At 39.5% G+C, this 17,570-nt stretch overlaps 1 protein-coding gene across 1 annotated transcript in view; it reads left to right on the top strand.

The window, feature by feature from the left end:
• Positions 1-17,570, top strand: part of adgrb3 (adhesion G protein-coupled receptor B3) — a 739,829-nt gene that overhangs the window by 378,432 nt on the left and 343,827 nt on the right. The window contains exons 11-13 of the mRNA XM_048596949.1: positions 670-864; positions 3,157-3,225; positions 5,783-5,891. Coding sequence (XP_048452906.1) covers positions 670-864; positions 3,157-3,225; positions 5,783-5,891 — 373 coding nt within the window. The remainder of the gene's footprint in view (positions 1-669; positions 865-3,156; positions 3,226-5,782; positions 5,892-17,570) is intronic.

Here is a 17,570-nt window from a genome sequence, read left to right as displayed (position 1 = left end):
CTCTAAACATCTGGACTTTTATTCAAGGGCAATGGAACAAAGGTGTGAAGATAGTATATGCTGGAATTCTGAAACAAACACAGAATGCTGGAGAACCTCAATAGGTCTGGCAGCATCTGTAGACAGAGAAAGAGTTAACATTGAGTCCAATGAAGAAAAGTTGTACCAGACTCGAAATATTAATCCCATTTCTGACTCCACAGATGCTATCATACCAGCTTGGTCTCTCCACCATTGGAAGACAGAATAAGGATATTAGTCAGACAGAATCTAATTGATTGCTGAGGCAAATTCAAGGGGCTGAATTGCCTACTCCTGCTCTTCCAAGGCAGCTTCCAGCAACTCTTAGCATCAAAACCTCAGCTGGCCAGGATTCGTACTCCTGCATCAGGCTGCACCACGCTTGTGTGCATGGACGTCTGGTTAGAGTGAGATCAAGTTCAACACTGATGTTCACCATTCTTAAATATCCAAACAGATCAAGGAAAAATCATGGTCACAGGGAAGAAGTGTAAGACAGAGACGAGGAGGGGACTCAGTAACTACAGGAAGAGTCACAGAAACATTAATGAGCCATATTATCCATCGATCCTATCAGTGAAAGGGAAAGAGGAAAAAATGGTCATGGAATATTTCTGCTACTGCATTTGATGTATGTGTTCCCTTTAGGTCAAGGAGCATCTTGCCAAGGGACAAAGGACACTGGCAGGTGAAGGCATGTCTCAAGTAACAAAAACCCTTTTGGATCTAACACAGAGAAGAAACTTCTATGGCGGGGATCTATTGGCATGTATTGAAATTCTTCGAAATGTCACTGATACATTTAAAAGAGCAAGTTATGTCCCTTCATCGGATGATGTACAGGTAACATCTCAATCCACTGAAAAGAGATATTATTTTGGAAATGTTATTATTGGAAATACAGGAGAGGCAATCTGCTTTCACTGGCTCAGAATTAATGTGATGAGTTATTCATAATTCCTCAGAGTGTTTGCGAACCTGGAGTCTTTGTGAAACAAAAGAAAGAACAGTTGCTAGAAATATTGGTGTACTGGTAATATCACTGCAGTACGAAACATGGGTTTGAATCTCAATATGGCAGATAGTGAAGTTTTGAATTTGATTTAAAATCTGGAACCAAAAAAAAGCTGGTCTAATTGTAACCATTGTCAATTGTTTAAAAATGCCCATCTGATTCCCTAATATCCTCGAGAGAAGAAAATCTGCTATTCTTACATGTTATTCCAGACACACAGTGATGTGGTTGACTTTTTGCCACCTTCTCAAATGGTTGAATAAGCTATTCAGCTCAAGGGCATTTGAATGATTTTATCTGTTTACTGTAAAAAAAACCCAGAGATGAGAGAAATGGTTGGATGACTGGAAGATTCTTGGTGTAGAATGACAAAACCGTTAGTGTAGGGAGGTGAGGATGAACATGACCGATGGCGGAAGTGGAGGAAGGGGGTGAGATGTGGGAGATAGCAACTATTCAAGTGATGAAACCCTCAGGAGTATGTCATGGAACTGACCTCAATGGCAATGACAATGTGGGTGAAAATTATTACACCCCCAAATGTCATTAGCCTGTGCACCTCACTGGGGAACACAAGTGACATGGAGCACAAAGAAAATCAAAAAATCCAGAAATAAGAATCACAGAATTATTATGGTGAAGGAAGATGTAATTCCACTAATCATGCCTACACTTGCTCTATTATGTAGTGCCAATCACCTCTCTTTACCCTGCTATCCCTGCGTACCATTACAATCCAAATTACCATCCAATTCCCTCTTGAATGCCTCAATGGAATCTGCCTCTGCCACACTGCAAAAACATGTGCAGCATCAGAAAGGGGAAAGTTTACATTCCAGGTATGTGCAGTAGATTCTTTCCTCTGACATTCGTTCCAACATGTCTGGTGCCAAAACAAAAGGCTGTTGACATCAGCCAGCCCCAGTCCCTAAGAAAAGGAAACTTGCCTCTTAAGACCATTAATAAAACTAATTTTAAAACCTTCATAATTTTAACTCCTCATCACTGCCTTCATTGTGCAGACAGCTTCCAATTTAGCTGTTGCTACTTCTAAAAACATTTACTCATAAAATTACCATCGTGAAAATAAAACAGAAACATCACAAATCATTTCAGCAACTAATTGACCCGCTGTCCATGATCTGCATTAGAGATATTTTCAAATCAACATCTTCAGAAAGATGAGAAATACATTTATGGATGTAGATTCTTGAGTCCAAATATCTAATGACAAGGGAGCAAAGGAGTGTAGAATAGCTTCTATGGGGATGAGCGAGGAACTAGTATTTGGCAAAGGGCCAGGATTCATCAGATTTTTACCCATTTAAGGTACGGCAGGAAATTGCACACTCGAGGGGCATTGTTTGGTCTTATACCCTTAAAATCTTTTCCAGATGTTGGTGGTATGTCATGCAGGCCTGGGGAGGTGCTTCCAGGTTGCTGAGAGCTGGTACAGGTTCCATTCCAGAACTTGTCAACACCACAGAGTACCTCCCTTTATTCATTCACGGGATAAGGGTGTCATTGACTAGGCAGCATTTATTGCCCATCCCTATTTGCCCAGAGGGCAGTTAAGTGTCAACCACATTGCTGTGTAATGTTTAGACACTCAACAAGCTGAGCGCTCTGCTAAATCTCTGCAAGTGTTGGCAAACACCTCAAAATATACACATGATCCTATTCTTACTATGTAGGATTAAGAAGGAAGGAGCAACAACGGCAACACCTGGTCCATCTCATTGGGCCAACTGACACCAAATGTTTAGTGCCTTAAATCTTTGGTGCAGTTCATTAATTCCTGGTCAAAGCCTGAAAATGAGGTATTCCTATCAATGCTTCATCACATTGCACAGTGAGTAGAACACACTTTGTAAATGTGGAATTGCTGAGTGACCTGCCTTTGAAACTCATGACTCTGCAATTTATCATTTATATACTAGAACTCAGGTCTGAAGATGTATCAGAAATATCAACTGGAATCAATTGCAATTTAGTTTTTGATAAAGACCATGTTTAATGGCTAAAATTAGCATATTGTTTTCATTTTGGAGGCATGTATTCATTTTCAAAGATTGGACTTATTTGACAGTTACTCCATGTCTCGTTCCTTTCTTCTACAGAATTTCTTTCAAATCATCAGTAACCTTCTTGAGGAAGAAAACAGGGAGAAGTGGGAAGATGCACAGCAGGTATTCCTTAACAATTTGCTTTTACATAGCACTTTTAATGATGAAATCCTTCTCAAGCACTTAACTGAAGAAATAGAAATGGGCACAAAAGGTGGGAAAGAGGATTGTGAAGAAGGGATCTAGGGAGGGAGTTCCTGTGTGCAAATGAAATCTATCAGTGAAGACAGAATGCAGATAGGGAACTGCACATGGAAATTTGTGCATCGGTTTAATTTCTAGTCAGGTGAGCTTTAATAGATAACATTGAGGACACAGAGATAACTGCCCAAAGTATCAGGTATTGAATGCATTGGGCTTGTATTCAAATCTGCAGTCTGAGAAATTATGTGCAGATTGTGATATTCACTCTGCTGTACAAGGCCAGTTGGCCAACAAGTACCACTACTCTTGCTGCCATTGTCACCATCCCCTGTTAGGCAACCCCCTCCCCCCCACCCCAGTATCCAAAACTGTATGTTTGTTATAGGGAAGGATAGACACAGGTGACTTCTGCACTGTCTACCTGCCCCTTTTTGTAATCACCCATCTATCTGCCTGAATCATGGGTGTGACCACATTTCTAAAACTCTTGTCTGTGATGCTTTCCACCTCCTATACGCTCCTAAGTGTATAATTACATGGGACCTCACACTCTCTACTTTCATATTTCTGGCCTTCCAACCCTTGTGCCTCACACATTCACCAGGTACTCCCCCTGCCCCATTTGTACCAATTCATGCGATCCACCCACTCACCCCCATGCCAAATCATCCATTATGCACCATGGACAATCTTTAGGAACTATGTTGAGACAAAACAAAATAAAGCTCTAAATATTAATTACAACTTCCATAATTCATGAAAATCATTTTAATCGCCCAAGCACTTAATGCCTTATCAAAACAAATTTCTATTCACAACCCCACATAAAAGACAACTAATCCTTTAATAAAAACCAAAAGAACTGTAGATGCTGTAAGTCAGAAACAAAAACAGCTCGGCAGATCTGTCAGCATCTGTGAAGAAAAATCAGAGTTAATGCTTTTCGTCCAGTGACCCTTCGTCATAACTGATGTTAGCTAGGAAAATGTGCGTTTATATGCAGAAGATAGGATGGGGGAAGGAGGTAAGGAGTAAACAATAGGTGGGGATAGAGCCCAAAGAGAAGAACAGTTAGACAAAGGAGTTGATAACGATTTGGATCCATTAATAACCACTTTGAACTGTCAAACTATAGGTTGGAATTTTCTACTGAGATAATGATGAATTATGGAAAGTAGTCTAGTATTAATAATGACACATTACCCCCTCAGATGTTGTCAATCAATAGCTATTATAAATTCTACAACGGGTGTTTTGCAACTCTCTCTGACATAGGCAGATCACGTTTTAACTTTTTAAGGGATGGGGATTTAATTGCCTTCATAGCATGATGGTTCTATAGACCTTAACTGCTCTTTTAGAGCCTTTATGTCTACTCTAAAAAAAATTGCAACTCTCACAATGTATATCAAGGCTCTTATTACTGTTAAAATAGCAGTCAGGTTAAACTCAAAACGGAGTTCAAATGGTCCTGATGTGTTTAGGATTCTCTTGTGTTTGAATCGTGCTCTGTTCCTTTTCCTCTACTGGAGAAAGTCAGATCTGCTGGAAGTAGAAACGGTACTTTCAGATCTAGCTCCCCCTCTCTATTTTGGAATGCCCACAGAATCTCCAAAATTCTGCGAAAATCAGATCCTTTGTGTCTACCAATGACTTGGGGGTTGGTGGGGTTGCAACTTATGACAAGACTCAAAGAAATTGTCTATGCAATAGCAAATAAAACCTACTTAGTAACAGAAGTACAATCTACTTACCAACATATGGCAAGTACAACCTATTGAAACAGCACATTGTAACAAATAATCTATTAAAACCACACTACAGAAAAGTTTATTTATTCAGAAATAGAATGAATTTCAGAGGAGTCAATACAAGCTACTGCAAATAATCTACAAAGTCTATTTGAAAAGGGGTATCTGATAGCTACAGCAAACAGAACTCAATTGAAAATCCTGAAAAATGGATTATATTTCCAGAATAATGCAGTGAGGAGAGAATAGCCACAGATAAACTACATATTTAACATCAATCCCTGTTCTGCACAGCATACATGATTGATGAGAGAATTACCCATTTATTTCCATCCTGGCAGGAATTATGAATTCACTATCTGCAGTCATGAAGTGATAAAATGGATGAAGGCAACAGGGAAAAAAATAAATAAATAAATAAATAAATCATTAAATCAGCCATTAACAGATCAGATGGCCCAGGTTAGCACTCAACAGGTCAGTGTATAATGACCAAAGAGGATTTGCTCAGGGCATATAGTTGCCATTGACAGCTTTACTCAAATAAAGTATTGATAATTTCCTCACCAATCAGTTCATATCCCTAGTCATTGCTTGGTTTGCATGAAGAACTAAAGGATTTTTTTCTACATTTTATAATGCAGTTGTTGCATCAAATATGAATGGAATATATCTGTATGTTAACTCAAAAAGTGAAAATGGTACCATTTTGCTTTTTTGCACAGGTCTATCCTGGTTCAGTGGAGTTAATGCAGATTATTGAAGACTTCATACATGTCGTAGGCATGGGGATGATGGATTTCCATAATTCCTACTTAATGACTGGAAACTTAGGTAGGTTAGATATAGATAACCTTTCTCTGATAGTCTCTGATGGTTAATTCCTTTGTTCAATCCCATTTTTACATAGTAGAATTCAGTTTTTCCAGCGTTTTTGCAATTTTAGAGAATGAAGCTGAGAAAATAATAATGTGAAACCAAGAAGTGGGACAGCAGTTAAATAAATACTTTGCATAATTCTTCGCAGAAGACACTAATTGCATTCCAAACTTACTAAGTAATCAAGGGGCAAAAGGAGGAGAGGAAACAAACGCAATAACTGTCACTAGATAGAAAGTGCTTAGGAAGCTGATGGGGCTAAAGACTTCTAAGTCCCCTGGACCAGATGGGATGTATCCTAGGATATTAAAGGAAGTAACTAATGAGATGGTGGATACACTGGTAGTAATCTTCTAAGAAGTCTTAGATTCTGGAAAAGCCTCAAAATATTGGAAAACTGCCAACGTAACACATTTATTTGAAAAGAGAAGGAGACAAAAAAAGAATCTGTGGTAATTGCAGGCTGGTTAGCTTAATATGTTATTAAGACAGGGGTGGCACAGTGGCTAGCATTGCCAGGGACCTAGGTTCAATGCCAGTCCAGGGTGACTGTCTGTGTGGAGTTTGCATGTTCTCCCTGTGTCTACGTGGGTTTCCATCAGATGTTCCAGTACTCTCCCACAATCTAAAGATGTGCAGGTTAGGTGGATTAGCCATGCTAAATTGCTCCATAGTGTTCAGGGACATGAAGTTTAGGTAGATTGGCCATGGTAAATGTAGGTTTATGGGGATAGAGCTGGGTCTGGTTGTTATGCTCTTTGAAGACTCGGTGGGCTAAATGGCCCCTTTCTGCACTGTAGGGATTCTACGATTCATTAAGGATATAATAGCAGAGCATTTGGGAAAAAACACTATGATCATGCAGAGACAGTGTGACTTCCTGTTGTGAAAATTATAAATTGTAATTTTATTAGAATCCTTTGAGGAGGTAGCAAACAGAATAGATAAAAGAGAAGCAGCAGATATTAATATATTTGGATATTAAGAAGGCATTTAATAAAGGTACCATGCATTAACCTACTTAATAAGATAAGAGCCCATGGTGTTAGAGGCAGTATATTAAAATGGATGAACACAAAGTTGGGCTAATGGGGGCATTTTCAGGATGGCAACCCATAACTATTGGTATGTCACAGCGATAGTGCTGGGGCCACATTTATTTGCAATAATTGTTGATGACTTGGATTTGAAGTGTAAATATATTGTGACCAAGTTTGGAGATGACTCAAAAATAGGTGGGAAGGCAAGTGATGAGGGTGACAGTAAGAGTCTACAAAGATAGGTTAAATAGGTGGACGAAAACTTGGCAGTTGGAATATAATGTGGGAAAAAGTGGTGTTCATAGATCATAGATCATCGAATCCCTACAGTGTGGTAAGAGGTTTTTCGGCCAAACAAGTCCACACTGACCCTGTTGTGCACTCTGGCAGGAAGAATAGGATACTAATTAAATAGAGAAAGCCTGCAGAAAGCCAAAGCCAGAATGATTTGAGTCCTTAAATCACAAAAATCTAACATACAAGTTTATTCGATAATAGAGCAGACAAATGGATTGTTGGCCTTTACATCAAAGGAAATAGAGTATGAAAATAGGGAGATCTCGCTAAAAAACTGTACAAGGCATGAATCATATCACAGCTGGAATTCTATGAATAGGTTTGGGCCCCTTATTTGAAAAAAAGAAGATATCTGGCACTGAAGGCAGTCCACAGAAGTTTTGCTTGAGGCATTATCATATGCAGAGAGTTTGAGTAGATTGGGCATATACTCATTGGAACATGGAAGAATGCGAGGTGTTCTTATTGAAATGTATAAGATTCTTAGGGGACTCGACAGTGTAGATGTGGAAAGGTTATTTCCCATTGTGGGACAACCTAAACTCAGAATAAGGGACAAGCCATTTGCAACCGAGATGAGGAGGAATTTCTTCACTCAGAGAATTGTGGATCATTGAAATTTTCTACCCCAAAGGACTGTGGGAGCTTACCCATTGAGCAGGTTTAAGACAAATCAATAACAATAACTGACTTCTTGTCTCTTTTTTAGCAACGGATATGAAAATAGCAAAGTGGTTTAGGGATAGATGACCACCCATGATCAAGTTGAATGGTGAAGATGACTCAAAGGGCTGAATGGCCTTCTCCTGTTTCTATGTTCCAATGTTTCCAATGATTTATGCACATACTGTTTACTTCTGACTTCCTTTGGAAATGTTAAGGAAACTTGTTTAATGCCATTCTGTGGTAAAGTCTATTTCTTGTGGTCCCTTGCTGATGAGTCATCTTTTAGACTTGCTTCATAGTTATAAAATAGAGGGATATAGTGTTGGAAAATGATGCATCTTTCTAGTTTTGGAGCAAGAGATTTATCAAATGGAGAGGCCAGAGAAGCTGGGACTAGCACTATCCATTAGGAGCAATGACAGTTAAGGACAAATTTAACAAATTTGACAGAGAAAGTAAATAAAACTGACTTCCCAGTTCCAAGGTAAATGGCAAAAGAGCCAGAGGCGAGAATTTGTTTTACAGATATCAAGTTGGTATGATCTGAAATGCATTGCCTAAAAGGGAAACAGATTCAATGATAACGTTCAAGAGGGAATTTGAGTTATTCTTGAAAAGGAAAACAAATACAGGGCTATGGGAAACTGCAAAGAAGTGGGACTAATTAGACAGCTCTTTCAAAGAAAATTTTCAAAGGCTTGATGGACCGAATTGTCTAATTTTGTACTGTATCATTCTAAAATGCTATGATTCCAAGCTCTACTAGTTCACATGTAGTAATGTACTATGTAAACATACTGTGTAAACGTCCTGCAAAATGGTTCAGACTCAGTTTCCCACTGCAGGAGATTTTTTTTTAGTCTGAGTTAATTTAGTGCTTATTCCCAGAGATGAAAAGCCATAACAAGAATCTTCCTAGCCAATCCTGGTAGAGAATTTCACACAGCAGTGATGCTAACCGGAGGCAGAGGTCTTAGCTCTCCCACACGTTTGATCGGATAGACGATGTCCGATATCCCTAGACAAATTGGATCATATGTTCCCTCTATCCAGTGGGCAACTGGTGAAACCATGCAAATAAAAATTATGGAAACCTTGTTTTACTGAGTGAATCCCTACAGAATTTCACAAATCATTGTGTTTGTCGAAACAAACTGATCATAACTTTCACACAGTGTTCCTACGTCCCATGTTACTAAATCTATCTTTACGGTCCAGTTTTTGACTTCACTGTACCTTTTCACTGGTATTCCCAAATACCATTCTCATCTATCTCCCAACTGTATCCTAGACTTTATCCCTGAGCTGTCATGGTGACTTGCTCAAATCTTGGTTTGCTTCCACACTCTTTCACCGATCATCCCTGTGTTCATTTAACTGCTTTATGTCCTTGTCCAGCAGGGTCTCAATGTTAAAATCCTCATTCTTGTTTGGAAATTCTTCCAGGATGGGAATCAACATGGGAAATACATCCATGTTACATCCTCAATCAACAATTTCAAATAGGAAACACTACAGCAAAGGATGGAGAATATACTGACCATCTTGTATAAAATATGAAATGGACTAATGGGAATTGACAGAGTGCCTGATGCTTCTGGCAATGTCAAAATAAGAGGCAGTTGTCTACACATACTGCAAAGACCATTGGTTTCCAAGACTCTGTACTAACAATCTTTCTTCCCAAGGACAATCCAATAATGGAACTAATTGTTAAAGGAAATAATCACAGCCTTATCACTTGAAACCTTCAAGACCTATCTTTCGATTATTTCCATTCAAAAGTTTTCATATCAAGGTTACCATTTCAATGGGACATGTCTGGTTTAGCAAATGCCACCAACTTATAGTAGTTTGTGATGCTGATGCAGCTAAGCAAAAACAGAAGACCCAATGAGTAGTAAGAGCTTCACAAGTCTTCCAGACATGTGTCGTGCTATACACAGCACATGTCACCACCATGTTTCTTTGCATGTCATGCTGCAAATGCTCTGTGAAGTCTGTTCTGCCTTTCTTTGTTCTCATTTACCTGTGCCTGCTCCCTACCCATTCCATCTCTGTCCAACCCAAGCAGGCCTAGACTTTTGTTGATTTTCCCTTTGGAAAAGGTCCTGTTGCCAATTCTACAGATCCTTGTGATCTAAAAATTATGTTTGCCACTAGTAAAAGAAAGAGCATTTTCAATATTTTTCACCTTATTGGCTGCTTGTAAATACAGTTAGCTATTGCAATGAAATTGATAAAAAAAAGTAATAAAATGGAAAGTTTGAGAGTGGTGAGGAAACTATAACGTAGTTTTCGAAGATTTAGAATCTTGCTTTTCTTGTTAATGAGTGGGTTTCAGATTTGGTACAGGCTGATCAAACAATGGGTTAGATTGCCGGCAATGAAGCTCCGAAACTGATCGTATCCTTTTCCTTCAAGATGTTCTTTTCTTTCAATACTTCACTATAGTGATGCTGGGGAGGTGTTTGAGAAGTTGCATGTTGAATATTGCTGAAAGGAGAGACAAAGTCAAAGTTTTTTTTAAATCTTGTACACATCGGGACTAGCTTGCAAGAAATCAGACTTCGAAAAGTAATATAATTTTTTATAGCATGAGAAGAAGCAACTGATTGGTTGCCCCAAGGTTGGCATGGAGATTCGTCAGGTTCTGTTAACTGTCAATCTTAGTTAACTGATTCACCTCAGACTAGATATTATAGATATTATACCATAGACAAAGCATCTTTTTGACTTTATGCCTGTATCCTGTCACTCATGGGTTTACTGCAACATCGAGCATGAGGGGATTTTTTTTAGACACATCTTGGGAATGGTGTCTGTGGGAGGCATCAGGCCAGGTAGCAAGAGCAGGGATGCAAAGATGGATAAATATTCTGGAGTTTTGTCTCTCGGGAGTATTTCTGCCTTTCCCTTAACTGATTTATCAATGAAGTCCTTGATATGCCCGTGAATGAGGTTAATGCAATGGACTAGGTTGCATTTTCCCATTTCACGTCTCCGTATATCAGATACATTTCCTGTTTCATCAGCATCTCCTCCTGTTCTCATCACCAGTGTAATTAAACACAGATTTGCTTTTTATTGAGGATATAAATTCAAATAATGTAATTAATTGCATCCTGGATGACTTAGCTCACTGATGGGAGCAGGACTGAGTGCATTCAAAAGCAATGTATTAGGTAGCTAGATTGGCAGTAAATATATACTTATCATCTCATAATATTTCTCTCTACCCAGCAGCCTTAAGGTGAAGCCAATGTTCTTTATTGGAGGTTGTGTTCAGTTGGTAGTAATGGTGCGCTGCAGAGAGGCAACTAATTGTCAAACAAACAAACCCAACAAGCAAGATTCAGGATGCATTAGCAACCCAACAAGTTTGCAAGCGTTTTCATAAAGAAAGCTGTATCACATCCCACAATAGTAAACCACTTTCATAAAGCACCTATAGTCTAGCACAAAGTCCCAGGGTGTTTCACAGGAGGAATTACCAGGCAAAATTTTACAGGCAGCCATTTGGCAAATATTATGAGAGAGGGCATGCTTTCAGTTTGGGTGGGGGGTGGGAAGAGGCGGTGAGAGAGAGAGAGAGAGAGAGAACAAACGCGAGAGAAAACGAGAGAGAGAGAGAAAACGAGAGAGAGGCAATGCCAAAGCTTAAGACCTTGGTAACTGAAGGTACACATTCCAATGATAGAGCAATTAATACCGGGGATGTGCAAGAGGTCAGATTTAGAGGTACACAGATATCTTGGAGGTTTTGTAAGGCTGGAGGAGATTACAGAAATGGGTAGGTTGAGGCCATTGAGAAATAAAATCTTTTGGTGAATGTACAGGTGCAGTATGGCCCAAGTAAAGCGCTTTTGCCTCACCACTCCAGAAATAATAAAATGCACTGAAGGACAGATAAATTAATGCAACAGAAGCAGCCACAGACTGAACTGGAATGGCCCAGTAGGATACACAATACTGGACACTAACATGAACATTCAATACAGAGTGAACAAAAAAAATATATATTATTTCTTCCACAGTACAGGAAATATCCCTAACTCCACTTAATTATCAATGTGTCAACCATGCTAGTGCATTTTTCTCTCTGATTAAGCTAGTTTCAACAAATAATAATGATGCACACAAAGTGGAAACCAATGTAATGTGAAATATTTACAAGTGGAATGTGATTCTAAAAACACCACTGCCCTCTTTATGCATTTGATGAGTCTTTTCTTAATTGGTAATGAAGTTGGGTAGGAAAGTTGTGGTTGTGAAGAGGAGGATCCAGTTTGGCCAGGAGGCTCTTTTGTAGCCTGTTCCTACCTGCTGCATTGTCAGTTGAGTCATGTGTATCCCCCAATCATCATAACATTGTAACCATGTAGGAAATAGGAAAAAGCAAGAGAGCACCGGTGGCACACTCCTTTGGCTATGATGTGAGGAATAACATTGTTGACAAACTTTTTCCACACACCCACACTTGGAGCCAGATGAAAGCATTGCAAGTAATGTTGTCTTTGGAGGGCACAGCCCTGAAAAGATCCTGATGCTGATCTATATAAGAATTACAAGAATCTTTTCAGTGTTTCAAGATTGCTTAAGGATCCTTGATCATATAATCAGTACCCAGAAAGTTGATTCAGTATCCCAGGACTTTGGAGAATAAATGCCCTCTTCCATTTCTTTAATAGGTCAATTTGAGGCCCACAGATGATTGATGAATTAAGGGTGACAGAAAATTCAGTGCTTCCAACAGGCAAATGTGGATTGGTGAAACTATTGAATTAAGTACATGATTGCATTAAATGGAGTACAGCTTCCAGCAGAAAGTACTGAATTTATTCTGAGGTTTCCGTTTAATTACACCCCATCATAAATGGCCTGTTACACTCTGGAACAGAATCAGTAACTAGATTAGGGAAATTTGTGTAACAGATTGCCCCACACTAAGTAAAACTGCTAGATTCTCCAGGTGGACATTCAGCAGGATCCACTTGCAAAAACAACACATTCATCCAGTGCTTGGCCTTCAGAGTATTGGCACTGAGATTGCAGGGTGGGCTTTAAAATCTGTCAGGCTGGACTATCTAAAACAAAGCTGAGGAAATGTGAAAAATATTCAATTACAACCTTATCTTTTTGGTGGTGGTAACGTTGAAGGAATGCTGTACTGCCAGAAGTGTCATCTTTGAACAGAAGCAGCATCTGCCCTCTCAGATGGACATAAAATTTTTGTTGAAACTATTCAGTTAAGAGCTAACAGATTATGTGGTTATTATTACATAGTGGAGCTGCTGCATTTTCCTACACTTAAACTATGATCACACTTCAAAAATATTTCAGTGGTTGCAGAGCACTTTGGGATGCCCCAAGGTTGTGTAAAGTGCTATATAAATGTAAGAACATGGGATTGGTAACATATTGCATGGATTGAAAATTGGTTGACAGACAGGAAACAAAGACTGGGAATAAATGGATTTTTGTTTGGATGCCAGCCAGTGACCTGTGGTGCATCAGTGCTTGGATCCTAGCTTTTCATGATATATATAAATGACTGAAATACAATATTCCCAAATTTGCTCATGACAAAACTAAGCAAGATTGAGAATTAAGGATACAAGGATGCTTCAAAACTAGACAAGTTGAGCGAGTAGGCAAATATGTGTCTGATACATTACAATATAACTAAATGTGAAGTTATACACTTTGGCATGAAAACAGAAAGGTAGAGTATTATTTAAATGTGGATGTACAAAAGTATCTGGATGTCCTTGTATGCCAAACTATGAAAGCAGGCAGACATGTGCAACAAATTATTAGGAAGGCAAATGGTCTGTGGCATTCATTGCAAGAGGATTAGTGTTCAGATGTAGGGGTGTCTTACTGCACTTATACTGCAATTGGTAAGACCACACCTGCAGTTTTCGGTCTCCCCACCATAGACGGAATGCAACGGAGGTTCCCTAGACTGACCCCAGGATAGCAGCGCTTACCTATTAGATGAGATTGGTTTGACTGGAGCTGTATTCACTAGAGTTTAGAAGGATGGGAGAGGATCTGATTGAAACATAAAATTCTAAGAGGGCTGGACAGACTAGATGCAGGGAAGATGTTTTCCCTGGTTGTAGGGTCTAAAACCAGTGGTCACATTCTCAGGATATAGAGCAGACCATTTAGAACTGAGATGAGGAAAGATTTCATCCTCATTAAGGGTCGTGAACCTGTGAAATTCTCTACTGAAAACTGTGGAGGCCAGGTCAGTGAATATATTCAAGAAAACGATAGGTAAATTTTAAATTACCTAAAAATAAAGACATCAAGGGATATGGAAAGAAAGCAGGAATATGACAACGAGAGAGGAATAGCAATGGTCATATTGAATCATGGAACAGGATCGAAGGGCCAAATGGCCTACTCCAACTGCTGTTTCTATTCTAAGTTTATTTCCTTCTCATGTGGCAGTCCGTTGCATTAGAGACAGTGCAGAGGACATTGACTCAACTGATTCTTGTGATGGGGGTTTGCCTTATGAGGAATGGCTGGCCCTGTATCCATTTTAGTTTAGGAGAAAGCAAGAGGTGATCTTACTGAAAGATACTGAAAGACTTCCTGAGGGAAATTAACAGGGTGGATGCTGAAAGGATGTTTCCCCTTGCAGGCAAGACTAGAACTCGAGAGGATGCAGTTTAAAAATAAGGCAGTGACCATCTAAGACAGAAATTTGGTATTTTATTCTGAGTTTTGATGATCTATGGAATTCTCTTCTCCAAAAAGGCTGGATCATTGAATATTTTTAATGAGATAAATTTATGTCTGACAAGGAAGTAAATTTTATAGGAGTTGGCCAGGAAAGTAGAGGCCAGAATAAATGCAGCCATGATGTTACAGAATGGAGGGGCTGAATGATCTCTACTCCTGCTCCTAGTTCTAATGCTGTCTGTCAAAAGTATATTCACTTTCCATTATTACATTATTCACGCTTAAAAATAATAACTAAAGACTTGCAGAAGCAACTGCATAAAATTCCATGCTAGTTATTTTACCTGCTTTGAGCTCCCAAGAAAAAAACAAAGGGAATATAATTAATTTCAAACTGCTTGAATTGGTGTCTTGGCTATGCCATTCATTAATATTTATCTTTCTGAAGGGGAGCCAAGCTTGAACCAAGCATTTTATTTCATTAATGTGGGCTCATTTCAATCAACAGAAGTCACCATCAATTAGAAGACCATTGTGTGCTGTTGGAGTGGATTTACTCGAAACAGATAGTGTCTCAGACCTTACCTGAACCCAACTCCCTACTAGATCTGGCCTTTGAATTAAAACAGGGAGCACGAGTCATGGGAACTCAAACAGCTTTCTAGCATCCCTGAGCCTCTTTGACCAGGTTATTGGTCAAGTATTCATTGGTTCATTGTCAAGGGGTTAATTATCCCACTCTTGCCTACCCAGGAGTATGTTTCCACCATACCTCAACACATTCTGTTCTATCTGCTGTGCTGGCTTGTCTGTCTTAGTCCAGTAGGCACTGTGACAATTGGAGCTGTTTTGATTGGAAGGCAGATAGAGAAAAGACTTACGCAGTTGGTTGCCAACTGGTCACATTCACTTTAAATCTACACACAAAGTTAAAAGAGGAGTGTGTACAGGATATAGGAAAATAAAAGTATATATATTTGACTATTGGGTGCCCTTGGGATATAAAGGTTTAACCTAAGACCACAGTGGTTAGTTGTTATCTTTGATGCAGTCAATGGTAGTGAATATTGAAGGTATTTTTAAGTTTTTGGATGTACCCTTTCCAGTCGAAGCTGTCGTCAACCTGGGCACTTAAAACTCGTCACTGTATGATCAGGTGACTTGCAGGAATACAGGAACAGGTGTAAACCATTCAGCTTATCAAGCCTGGACTATCATTAAATATGATCATGCTTGTTTAAATGTCCCCATAACCCATTATGTCAGAGATAATCAAAAAATTATCAACCTCTACTTTAAACATACTCAAGGACCGAGATGCTATAGCTCTCAATGGTAGGGAATTCCAAAAATTCACCAAAGAAAGAAAAGTCTCCTCATTGTGGTTCTAAATGGCATGCCTCTCATTTTATATCGTACCCTCTGGTTGTAGGCTCCCCACCAGGGAAACAACTTCCCTGCCCCCACCCTGTCTATCCTTTTAAGTACTTTAAGGTTTCAATGAGATCATTTGATTTTTCAAAACTCTAGAGAATACAGGCCCTGTCTGCCCAAGCCCTCTTCACAGGGCAGTCCTACCATCCTTTGAACAAATGTAGTGAAACTTTGTTGCATTCTCTGTATGGCAATAATATCCTTTCTGAAGTAAGGAGACAGAAATTGCACACAGCATTCTAGGTGCAATCTAACTAAGCTCCTTCAAAAATGAAGGAAGACTTCACCACTCCTGTACCAAAATCCTCTTGTGATAAAGGCTAACATTCCACTAGTCTTCCTAATAGCTTGCTGTACCTGCACATTAGCTTTCAGTGACTTATTGACAAGTAGACTAGGTCTCTTTTTACATCTACACTCCCGATCTCTTACCATTAAAAGAAATACTCTGCTCCTACCAAAGTGGATAACTCACATTTTTCCCACAGTATATTCCATCTGCCATATTCCTGCCCACTCAGTAAGCCTATCCTAATCCTCCTGAAGCCACTTTACGTCTTCCTGTCAACAGACATCCCCCACAAACTTCATATCATCAACAAATTTGACAATATTGCATTGATCACTACCTTCAAATCATTGGCATAGATTTCATGAAAATCTATTGCGTACCCAGACAAGCACAAATCAGCCCAGAGGTGCCCTGTATGGTCCCTGGTATTGGGCCTGAACAGATAGATAGGGGGATATCAACATGCCACCTTTTGGGCAGGAACCTGGAGGTCTTCCTGGACAAGGTGCTGCAGGGACTGGAGTTACTCTTCTTCTAGGATCAACAATGGAGGTCATGGCATCAGACCATGCAGTCTGGTCCAAGATTACCATCCAGGTTACAGTAGTCTCAGGCATCTGGAAGAATGCCCCACACTGTAATAGAAGGTCTTTTTCCACTTTCAGTGTTAGTGCCATCATGTTTTTCCAATACCTTACACTTGTTATATTTAATACTGTTCTCACATCCTATTAAAACTCATGCTCTACCATTATTTCCTGCAACATCTTCCTGCATTTGCTGTTAACTAACTTAAACCCCAACACCACTAACCTTCCCATGCTGCCTACTCATTTGATCAGGATAACTACCCACTTGCACTTAGTGACAGCTGTATCACCCACTTCTCTTTCCCATGATATTTACCTCTCTCTCAGTTCAGGAGGAAGCCCCCTAGTACAGCAGAAAGAGTCAAGATGGGGGGGTGGACTTCCCAGAAATGGCTCCTCATCCCTTTTGAAGGGAGTAGCTTGACTGTGACTGCTCTACATGATTGACTGATTTTTCCCCCAAGTTCTGGATTGGTATTAGAGGCTGCCTTTAAACTTACGTGCTCAGCCCCACAACCAGACGCTATTCCCCTTTGATTTGATGGAAGCCTGCTGAGAACCATGACAAGCTTCCTGTTTTTGTGGCTGCACTCACTGGCATGGAATACAGAATAAA

The sequence above is a fragment of the Rhincodon typus genome, chromosome 5 (genome assembly GCF_021869965.1).
Source record: "Rhincodon typus isolate 14 chromosome 5, sRhiTyp1.1, whole genome shotgun sequence".
In the NCBI taxonomy this organism is placed as follows: domain Eukaryota; kingdom Metazoa; phylum Chordata; class Chondrichthyes; order Orectolobiformes; family Rhincodontidae; genus Rhincodon; species Rhincodon typus.
Note: the sequence above shows the minus strand (reverse complement) of the source record. Positions and strands in the feature narration are given on the sequence as shown.